The sequence below is a fragment of the Hypanus sabinus genome, chromosome 14 (assembly GCF_030144855.1).
Source record: "Hypanus sabinus isolate sHypSab1 chromosome 14, sHypSab1.hap1, whole genome shotgun sequence".
Lineage (NCBI taxonomy): Eukaryota > Metazoa > Chordata > Chondrichthyes > Myliobatiformes > Dasyatidae > Hypanus > Hypanus sabinus.
In genome coordinates this window covers 99,165,442-99,177,540 of record NC_082719.1, presented here as the reverse complement: position 1 = coordinate 99,177,540, position 12,099 = coordinate 99,165,442, and the positions used below count along the sequence as shown (strand labels likewise).

The following is a 12,099-nucleotide window of genomic DNA, read 5'->3' as shown; positions in this document are numbered from 1 at the left end:
GGTTGGGGTCATCTGTCTTGTAAAGACACTGCCCAGAAGAAGGCAATGGCAACTCACTTCAGCAGAAAAATTTAACAAAAACAATCATGGTCAAAAGACCATGATCGCCCATAATGGTGATGAGGGCTTTTCTCCCACAATAAGGGACGATGAAAGGTCAATTGATAGAATCAGAATCAGGTTTGACATTACTGGCATACATTGTGAAATATATTAATGGTAGCAGTACAATGCAATACATGATAAGAGAGAAAATAAATAAATTACAGAAAGTATATATTTATATTAAATAGTTAAATTAAAAATAGTGCAAATAACAGAAATAATCTAAAAACAGTGAGGTAGTGTTTATGGGTTCAATGCCCATTCAGGAACCTTTTGATAGAGGGGAAGAAGCTTTTCCTGAATCACTGGGTGTGTGCCTTCAGGCTTCTGTACATCCTTTCTGATGGTAACAATGAAAAGAGTGCATATCCTGGGTGATGGGGGTCCTTAATGATGGATGCCCCCTTTCTGTGGCACTGCTCCTTGAAGATATCTTAGATACTAAGTAGACTAGTACCCATGATGAAACTGACCAATGTTACAACTTGACGAGATGTACAAGATGATAAGAGGCATAGACAGAGTGGACATAAATAGTTTTTCCCAGGTGGAAATTGACAATACAAGTGGCCATAATTTTAAGGTGATTGATGGAAAGAATAGGAGGGAATTCAGAGGTAGTTTTTTTTTAATAAAGAGAATGGTGTTACATGAAACATGTTGCAAAGCATGGTAGTAGAAGAAAGATACATTAGGGACATTTATGGAGACTCTTAGATAGGCACATAGGTGAAAGAAAAATAGAGGGCTACATGGGAGCGAATTGTTAGATTGAACTTGGAGTAGGTTAAACGGGTCAGCACAATATTGTGGGCTGAAGGGCCTTGACTGTGATGGGCTGTTCTACGCTTTATGATTTTTTTTTTAGGAAAAGTAACATTATTACAAGGCTACTCATGTGTTTAAAGGAATAAAGCCACAGTAAATGCAATACATGAATTATTCCAAATAGGCAAAATTGATATGAACTGAGAAAAGTTTACATGACGGGAGAGGTGCAGATGGTGGAAGAAAATAAAACAAAATGTTGTTTCCTCTGTGAGGACATGGAAATAGGAAATTGCAGGAACAGAGTGATCTGGAGGTTCTCACAATGATTGTTGAAGGTAGCAGGGCAAGTGGATAAAGCTGTCAAAAATAAGTGTGGGATATTTGGTTCTATAATTAGAGGCAGAGTACAAAAGCAAGGATGTTATTTGAATTCATTATAAAGGAGTAAGAAATGAAAAAAGCACAGCTGTGGAAAATCTTAAATAAAATAATAAAAAAGGAAATGCTAGAAATACTCTGTAGGTCAGGCTGCATCTGTGGGATGAGAAACGGAGTTTGCTCTTCAGAAGTTCAAAGTGAATGTGCATTTATTATCAAAGTACGTATACCATATACAACTTAGAGATGCATTTTCTTGCAGGCAGCCACAAAACAAAGAAACACAACTGAATGCACGAGAAACCCGGCACAACAAAGGCAGTCAAACATCCAATGTGCAGAATAAAAGAACAAATTGTGCAAACAGTAAAAAAGTAAGCAACTATTACACAGAACATGAACGGTAGAGTTCCTAGCTCCTGCAGTTCATGTTCTCAGCCACAGAGCCAGTTCAGCACTGAGGCGAGTGCAGAGGGTTAAGACTCCTGCACCTCACACCTGCTGTTAGTTGCAGGAAGAGAGGGAGATGGATCAGATGCTGGCACTTAGCATGGACTTATCTGGCTGATCCTGGTTGACACAGATGAGTGAGTTGAACACCGGTTTATCCTCTGCTCTTGGCCCTGACACCTTAATTTTTAAAATCTGACTCATATTTCGCTCTTGGGTCTGATTTTCTAACTGCCCCAAAGTCTTCTCCAACAATAGTTGATGCAACCATATCTACATTCTCCAGAGCCAGTTTGCCAAATCCTTCAGGTTACTGTAAAAACACCAGATTGCTCAGATAGTTCAAAAGCACACCTCCCAAAGAGAAAATACAGGCTGCGGATTGCAGTGATCATATTCCAGGAAAACTATATTTAATAGAATAGCTAGGAGTTTTGTTAGCTGCTCATGCAATGTCATTGCATATCCCTAATATTTGGTGGAAGACCTTCTTCAGAACAGAATCAAAACAGGGAAAGCTGGCTTGTTAAGCAGCTGGGAAATTGGTGGGTTAGGGCAGGGTGTCTGTCTCAACTAAGGTAAAACCTGAGTGAGCCATGGAGATAGATTGCAAACAAACTGGCTATCAGCCCAACAAGTGAACAAATAAATGGAGACAGGTAGTGAGGTCACGGTCTAACATAAAATAATAGAGAAGTTACAAACATCAAAGAAGGAAGACATGCCCAACATGTCCGTCACTTGCAAAGAAAAAAAAAACAGGGGTAAACAAACAAACTGAACATCATCAACGTTCCCTCTAATATTTTTTTCCAAGGGTGTGGACCAACCATTGCTCTGAGCAGGTAATTATTACACCTTCTGAAAATGGCACAGCATCTTAACCACTTTTTATAATGTTGTTTACATTGTACATACATTGTTAATAAATTGTAGGCAGGCAGTTGATTAACAAAGAGCTACCAACTTCTATTCTGTGTTTACTGTTGCAATTTGTAACAGTGTTGTAACTTGAAACACTGACTATGTAAATACATTGGAGCCTTAAAATGTTTTAAAGTACAAGGTTGTTGTACATCTATTATTTAGAAAAATTATGGATTATATTCATTAACACATAATGGTATAATAATTAATTAATTTCACAATTATATTAACATTGATTTCAAAATTATACTAACATTATATAACACAAAACTCCAGCTGCGAGGCAAAGGTTATGTGCATGAAAGCATTTCAGTTGCTGCACGGCTTCGCATCCTCACCGTTTAGAGGGAGCAGTGAATATCATAAACACAAGAGACTCCGCTGGTGCTGCAAATCCAGAGTAACACACACAAAATGCAGGAGGGACTCAGTAGGTCAGGCAGCATCCCTGGCGAAAAATAATCACCATGAGATCTGAAGAGAAAGAAATTCACTTGCCTTAAGTTGCAGAATTCAATTGCCCAGAAACTACAACGTGCCCAGATGGTCAATGAATTCGCTGCTCCTCAAGTTGACTGGAATTTCAGTGTAACATTGCAGGGGGCTAAAATCTGAAAGATCAGAGTGGTGGTGGGACGGTGGCAGTAAACAGGCAGTCCACTTTTTCCCAATCCAGAGCAGCTAGTATGTCAAAGCCATGGAGAGATTACAGGGGAGATTTTTTTAGGATTGTACCATGGAAGGAAAACCAATTGTTAGATGGTGAAAGACGGAGTTTTATCTTCTAACAAGCAGACAGTCAGCTAATTAAATGATGGTCAACTCAGCTTGGATGAGATACTGCAAGCTGGAGAGGGCTGCAGCCTTATCCTGCTCATTGAAGACAATATTCTTGAGAAGTGTTAAGCTTCATATTCATGTCCATCAACACAGGTACAAAAAATGTCTTCCAGGATTTGATAGTGGTACGTATTGGTACTGCACTATGGAAGATAGGAAGGTTCTACAACAGGTAGTCAGAACTGCCCAACACATCACCGGCCTAACCACCGTCAAGGATTTATTTTCAGGAAGGTGCTAGAAAATGGCCAGTAACATCATGAAGGATCCCGCCCACCTTGCTTATGGACTGTTTGTTCCACTCCCATCAGGGAACAGGCCACATAACATCCACACGTACAAACAAGCTGGATGAACTCAGCAGGTCAGGCAGCATCCGTTGAAAGGAGCAGTCAACGTTTTGAGCCGAGGCCCTTCGTCAGGACTGAAGAAGGAGCATCCACATCTCCAACAAACTAACCCAGCCTTCCACACCCCATCCAGTGAGCTGTAGTCTTGTGGGCAAGAAATGCCTTGTTAATGAGAGAGTCTTGTTACAACAGTGGTCCTCCAAGAGGACTGACAACATTGTCATAGGGTTGGAGGCGTGTATGCCTAAATGACCTGGAGAACTAGGTCGGCTGAAGTCAGGGCTTTATGCTTTGGTTCTAGGTAGGGTCACCCATGTTGAACAGATCAAGGAGTAGAGGACAGACTAAGAGTGGCCCACTGGTCCTCCAGGTTCGGGGGTTCAGCTCAAGGCTAACAACGCTGACTGGTAAAACAAAATTGTTATGGAAACAGCAAAGAAGAATCTTCCAACATCTGAGTGTGATGATTCCCGTGTCTCCAGCTAAGACTTGCATGACTGACAGTAGTGAAAACATGCATTGCTGCCCTAAATGCTCGTGGCATAACGGGCAGTAGAACAACAGTGGTGTTCAGAAGAACATCTCTGAATGCACAACATGTTGATTATTGAAGAGGATGGGCCACAGCTGCAGAAGACCACAAACATACACTCAGAAGATGCATTATTAGGTACAGGAGAAATTGAATAAAGTGGCCATGGAGTGTGTATTACCGAAAAACTTGCTGTCAAGCTAATGGGGCTCACCACTTCTTACAATGACTTCACGGAAGGACCATATGGATAAAATTAAACGTTTGTTTGTTAGATCTGAGTTTATCTGCTTATGAAAGCAACCCGCTTGGCATTTGCTTCATGCTTGAACAGTATGAGAAGCCCTACGTTGGCTAGAGGTGACCACTGATGTTGCGTCCTAGCTGTCTACCTGAATAACAAGACAATACACAAGTCAGGGGACGATATGAAGAGCAAGCTGTTACCCATACAGCACACTCCCCCCCCCCCCTCCACTCAGTTGATGAATACAAAGAAAGAGTTTGGCACTAGTGACATCACAGGAGTTACCAGTCAGCCATGAACTGAATGTGGGGCTTTCTTAGCGACTCCAGCTCTGGATTTTTCCCCAGGGTTTAGTTCTGAAGCCTTTCCCGTGAGGTGGTATAGCTGCAAGGCCACGGAGGTTTGTGATCAGAGTTTTCCTTCTCCTTGATCACCTGCCAACTGTGGCTGACGAACCTCGTCAGCCCGAAGCGACTGTTTTTAAGGTGCCAGTAACCCCTTCTCCTGTCAGAAGAAACAGCTCCGCCAGACTTAGTAGCTAAGCCACGCGTGAAGGCCAGGAGCTAGACTTGGTTGTCAGAGGCTATTTGAGTCGCATGCCATTGGGAGCATATAACAGGTAGCGGGAGCTTGTCCCTGTTACCACCCCAGGCTATAACAACCTTAGGGAATGATATGAAGTTCCTGTATTTATGGACGATGCATAATTAAGTCACTAAAGGAGGTTAAATAGTATTCTTTCTTGCCTAACTATCCACTGAACAAAGCTAATTACTTGTTACCAAAAAACTCAGAATGATAAAAATAACTTTAATTACAATGGGATTCTTTTCCCTCAGGTAAACAGCTGCTGCTTCTGTTTCCCCTCACTTGCCCATCACTTCCCTCTGGTGCCCCTCCTCCTTCCCTTTCTTTCATGGTCCAGGACTATAAAACAAAAACGATTCTGTGAACATTGAGAGCATTAAAAACCAACTTTGAAATCGGTTCTAAAAGTGAAACACACACAGGTATCTTACATGTAACAGGTACTAATAGGTCTTCCACCACATCAGCTTAGAGTGAATGTTTATTTGTTTATGGGTCAGTGTAGTAATGTGGTCACTTGAGCTGAGTAAGATAGTCTTCTAAGGGGCTGCCTACTGGTGGGTCCTCAGGTGGTTGAATAGGCTGAACCAGGATCCACATATTCCAGTGCTGTGTGGACAAGAGTAAGTGGCAGCTGTGGTTCGTGGTTGGGTCTCTTGGCTGTTCATTTTCTCCTTTCACCAACTGTTTCCTGCAGCATTAGCAGGGGCTACTCTCACGCAGCACAGCTCCCTGCTGAACAGATTTCCTCCAGGTGTATCTATGGAGTGCCATGTCTTCCAGTTTTTAGATTCACGAATCAGAAGCCTATTGGCCCATTGTCTGAAAGTACGTGAGTCAACTGGAGGGCCAGAGGGAGAGGGAGGGTGTGTATGAGGGAGAGGGGAAAGATGCTTGCTTTGCTGGCGTTCTGTTTCGTTGTGCTCTGTGTTGTCCGGCTGAGCACTGTGGGCATGCTATGTCGACACGGGAACACGGAGAGGACACTAGTGGGCCTTCCTCAACACATCCTTAAGCTGTGCTGGTCATTAACGCCAACAACACATTTCACTGCATGTTTTGATGTACACATGATAAATGAATTAATCTGAATCCAAATTATATCGTACAAGAAATTCATCTAAATGCTGAGTTAAGGTCCCAAAGCTACACAAATTCGAAAAATTCACAAGCCCTAAGAGTGAAAACAGATGTGAACTTAGATCAGCAATGCTTCTTCGTATAACCTTCATGTAACTAGTATCAGAGATCTACTACGCACGTGTGCTAGTAAGTAGTAAGATGAATGTGTAATAAAGGACCCCATTCAATTTACTTTTGCTGCCATATACAGTATAGGGTGTGCAAAACAAAGGAACAATGATTTCACAATCACTCTTGCATTTATGTGGGCTCAATGAGGATCCAACTACAATATACCAAACAGCTACAAGTCACACACACTGACCAAAGAATGGTTCACAAATCAGGAAAGATATCAGGGTGGAACAACTTATAAAATTATTAGCAACAGCTGTAACTCACTTTTGAAATCTGTTTCTTTTTAGTTCATGAATACAGCAGAATTCTTATGTCAAAAATACATGACATTTTAAAATCACATGTAAATTCTTATTCCACTTTAGCTTCATTACACAATTAATAAATGCCTTGTGAGCATTTTCCACAGGAAACAATACCGAAGTGTGTTTAACATGAAATTACAGAAAATATATATACCTATCACAATCATGAAACTGCTTTGAATAAAACTGAACTATAATTTTTTTGACTCAAAGTGAAAATATTTCCAAACATTTATAGATAGTACTGGGGGAAATAATAACCATATTGCTCCTTGTGAGAATATTTAAAAATTGGCATTCCCCTTTCCGGTAAGATATTCAATATTATTTAATGATATGAACAATCTTCTGATGGGCAAAGTGCAAATACGTGAGAGAAAAACATAAATTTTGGCATTAATTCATTTAGTTTACCTCAACATGAATGTTATTGGATGTAATATGATTTGAATGTCACTGTATATTTCTGTATATATCACTATATATTTCTTTTGAAGGTGAAATGCCTAATACTAGAGGGCATGCATTTGAGGTAAGAAGGAGTTAATATCAAAGGAGATGTGAGGGGCAAGTTTTTTTTTAAATTCCGAGAGTGGTAGGTGTCTGCAATGTTCTGCCTTAGGTGGCAGACTTTTAAGAGATATTGAGATAGGTACACAAATGTGAGGGAAATGATGGGATATAGACATTGTGTAGGCAGAACAGATTTTAGTTTAGTTGGCTATTTGATTACTTATTTAACTGGTTCGGCCATACTGTCATCCAAAAGGCCTGTTCCTGTGCTGTATTGTTCCATGTTCTAGGTTCTATTCATGTAAGGGCCCCCCACAGGACAACATGTATGAGCAAATGTGAAAACAAGGAATGAACCTTGACTGTGACATCCAAAACTTGATATCCACTCTCACATGAATGACTATTTAGGTGTTATACTGACGGCTGGGTTAGAAATGGGCAGCTATCTAACTTGTCTCTATATGGAGAACAGGATGAAAACCAGAGCCTTATTACAGGAAGGATGTGGAAGCTTTAGAGAGGGTGGAGAGCAAATTTGCCAGGATGCTGCCTGGATTAGAGAGCATGTCCTATGAGGATAGGTTGAGAGAGCTAGGGATTTTTTTCTTTGGAGTGAAGGAGGATGAGGGGTGACTTGATAGACTTGTATAAGATGATAAGAAGCATAGACAGAGTGACAAATCAGAAACAAGAGAAAATCTGCAGAAGCTAGAAATACAAAGCAACATGCACAAAATGCTGGAGGAACTCAGCAGATCAGGCAGCATCTATAGAAAGGAAGAAACAGTTGACATTTCAGACCAAGCCCCCTCTTCAGGACTCAGATAGAGTGAACGGATAGAGACTTTTTGCCAAGGTTGATGGGAATGGTCAATACCAGGGGGCACAATATTAACACAAACAAAATGCTGGAGGAACTCAGGAGGCCAGGCAGCATCTATGGAAAAAAAGTACGGGTCCAAAACATCAACTGTACTTTTTTCCATAGATGCTGCCTGACCTACAGAGTTCCTCCAGAATTTTGTGTGTGCTGCTCGGATTTTGAGCATCTACAGATTTTCTCTTGTTGGTGATACAATGTTAAGATGATAGGAGGAAGTATGGGGGTGGGGGGGGGGGATATCAGAGATAAGTTTTTTACACATAGGTTGGCAGGTCCATAGCCAGTAGCCATGGTAGATTAGGGACATTTCAGAAATTCTTAGATAGGCAAGCAAATGGAGGGCTATGTAGGATGGAAGGGTTAAATTGATCTCAGAGTAGGTTAAAAAGTTGGCAGAACGTTGTGGTCAAAATGGTCTGTACTGAGCTGAAATAATCTATGCTCTAAACCGGGCATCCCCAACATTTTTCATGCCATGGATCCTTACCATTAATCGAGGGGTCCGTGGTCCCCAGGTTAGGAGCTGCTGTTCTAAACCGAGACCAGTGTAAAGGTCCAGCTGATGAAAAGGTGTTGGGAGTGTGGAAAATTCAATAATAATATCTACTTATGATCAAGCAATCAGAAAAAATTGGAAATAATATCACAATTATAACAGATAAATATCATCTCTCCAATTTGAGAGCCAAAAAGCAGAAAAATCTAGGTGCACTTTGGAGCCAGAAGAAATTAACTTGAAGTTGCAATATTCATGATGGAAGTTATTCACCACATGGTTTTAAGACAGTAAATCATGATTCTTGAGTTCCTCTTACAAAATAAAGCTTCCTGAAACAATGGAGTTTACTTCCAACAACAGTGCACTAACTTCCCGTTAGTCCTCTTCACTTGGTCACTGAGAGACGAAAGTATTTTTATCGAAACTTTGACTCCTGGCAATTTAATGACTGAACAAGGTAACTTACCGAAGATGGTAAACCTGGAGGCACCTTCCTAACCTTTTTCGGAGGCATCTCTGTGAATCAGTAAATTAACAAGTCAGTTAAAAATCCTTTGAATAAGGGCAATTTGCTGAAATAATTATATCATGTACTTACTCTCCACACATAGAAGGCAGCAAACAATTGTGAAATTTTGGTAGCTCTCAAGCAACTTCATAGAGGCAAAATTTATCCAACTTTCCATTTCAAAGTAAGCTCATTATCAAAGTACATACATATAACCATGAGATTAATTTTCTTGTGGCATTCACAGTGAAGAAGAAGGAACACAATGGAATCAATGAAAAACCATACACAAGCCAGACAAGCAACCATGTGCAAAAATCAACAAACTGCACACATACCAAAAGGGATAAAAAAAAGAAAAATAATAAATAAGTAACGAATATTGAGAACGTGAGATGAGGAGACCTTGAAAGTGAGTCCATAGGTTGTGTGAGCAGTTCAGTGTTGAGGTGAATGAAGCTGACTGAAGTTATCCCCTCTTTTGTGCCTCTTTCCTGACCTCTGAAAGGGGTTAAAAACATCAGAATCCAACCCTACCAACTAGGCAACCACAGAAGTAATGAACCCAAGTTTCCACCCTTAGCTTCGTCGGCACACTTCTTGTCAGAGAGGCATTCAGGAGACAGCGGTAGGCAAATGAAATAAAAGCCGTATTTTCAAATAAATGGCAATCCATTTAAAAGGTTGTCGCAGCATCGTGGCCTGAAGGGCCTGTACTGTGCTGTAATGATCTATGTTCAATTGCTCTAGTGTATCTTTCTACAGTTATAGTTCAAAGTTCAGAGTAAATCTATTATCAAAATACATGTAGTCATCACATACAACCCTGAGATTCATTTTCTTGTGGGCACACTGAATAAATCCACAACAGAATAATAACCATAATAGAATCAATGAAAGATCACATCAACAGTGCGAACAACCAGTGTGCAAAAGACAACTGCGTGAATACAAAATGAAAGAAAAAAAGAAATAAGCATGGAACAGATCAGAAGGCAAGGAGATCAGCTGAGGAATAAATGTGACATTAGCTGGATCATGAGAGTGATCCTAGAAATGAAAAGTTTAATGTCTGAGAAGCATTAAAGAGCTCTGGGCCCCTGCTTGCTGGAGTTTAGAAAAATGAGTGGGGATCTCATTGAAGGTTATCAAATATTGAAAGTCCTAGACAGAGTGGATGTGGAGAGGATGGTTCTTATAGCGGGGGAGTCTAGGACCAGAGGGCACAGTCTCAGAATAGGAGGATGCCCCCTAGAACAGAGATGAGGAGGAATTTCTTTAGCCAGAGGGTGGTGAATCTGTAGACTTCATTGCCATAGATGGCTGTGGGTAGATGTCATTAAGTGTATTTAAATTGGAGGTTGGTAGGTTCTTGATTAGTAGGAGTGTCAAGACAAGAGAATGGAGTTGAGAGGGATAATAAATCAGCTATGATGGAATGGAAAGACTTGAGGGGGGAGGCCTTAATTCTGCTCCTATATCTTATCAGTAAAAGTAAAAGATGAAGGTTACAATACAAGGGAAACTTGTGAGGGAAGTTTTCAAAAGGGAAACTTGAAACTCAAGGTATATTTTACTAATAAAATAGTTGCTGTGCCAGACAGTGTTTCCTAGCTGAATAGCATGCGCTCAGCATCATGAGCACTAAAATGAGAAGCTACACCATAGGAGTGTCTGATAACTTTTGACAACTTGCATCTGACTTTTCTCAGTGAATAATGGGACATACCGCTAAACCTGCCAAAAGCAACTACCCGTGGCTCCCACAAAAAGTCGTCCTTATTCACAGGGGGGCTGTCAATTAAAATCACATCTGAGCACACTCAGACCCTGATACCATCACGTTTTATGCTGCCCTTATAGTGTTAAATGATCTCAGAGAGCAGGTTCATTACAACAGTAAATCACAGAGGGAACTTCAAGCATAGTTCACAGCTGGCCCCTCCTCACAGTCCATGCTGCAGCACATGACGACATCAACATCACTGGTCGTTATCAGTTGATGATCTTTTGCATGTGGTACTGCCGGTGAGATTTTACTATGTTACACACGGGTAAAGCTTCAATCAATCAATTCCATAACAGACAAAGCCCCCCCCCCACCCCCACCATGGAGAACATCTACAAGGAGCACTGCCATAAGAAAGCAGCGTCCCTTATCAAGACCCCCACCATCCAGGCCATGCTCTCTTCTGACTGTTGCCAGGAGCCTTGGGTCCCACACCACCAGGTTCAGGAACAGTTCCTGCCCTTCAACCATCAGGCTCTTGAAGCAGAGTGGATAAGTTCACTTACCTCAACTCCAGACAAATTCCACAACCTACAGACTCATTTTCAAGGACTGTACAACTCATACACAGGGACTTGAGATGCCTAGTGCGGAATTCCCTAAAGTTTAACTTGTACATTCAGTCAGTAGTAACAAAGACAAACACAATTTTCACATTTTTTTCAGAGGACTCGAATATAAAAGTAAGGATATAATGCTAAGGCTTTTTAAATTGTTGGTCAGACTGCACTTGGAGTGTTGTGAGCAGTTGTGGGTCCCGTGTCTAGGAAAGAATGTGATGGCATTGGAGAGGGTCCAGAGGAGATTCAAGAGAATGATCCTGGGAATGAAGGGTTAATGAATAACGAGGGTTTGATGACTCTGGGCCCATACTCACTAGAATTTATAAATAATGAGGGGGAGGGGAATCTCACTGAAACCTACCAAATGTGAAAAACCTAAAGTAGATGTGCAGAAGATGTTTCCAAAAGTGGAGGGGGGTGGCAATCTAGGATAGAGGACACTGACACAGAATAAAAAGCCATTGGTTTAGAATAGAGATAAGGAGGGATCTCTTTAGCCAGAGAGTGATGAATCTGTGGAATTCATTGCCACAGACGGCTATGGAGGCCAAGCTGTTGGGTATGTTTAAAGTGCAGGTTGACAGGTTC

The 12,099-nt window shown here is 41.0% G+C and overlaps 1 protein-coding gene across 15 annotated transcripts in view; it reads right to left on the bottom strand.

Moving 5' to 3' along the window:
• The window catches only part of LOC132405014 (transcription factor 4-like), a 649,090-nt gene that overhangs the window by 246,941 nt on the left and 390,050 nt on the right, over positions 1-12,099 (bottom strand). For all 15 annotated transcript variants that reach the window (XM_059989695.1, XM_059989690.1, XM_059989698.1 and 12 more), the window contains one exon: positions 9,118-9,167. In XM_059989695.1, coding sequence (XP_059845678.1) covers positions 9,118-9,167 — 50 coding nt within the window. The remainder of the gene's footprint in view (positions 1-9,117; positions 9,168-12,099) is intronic.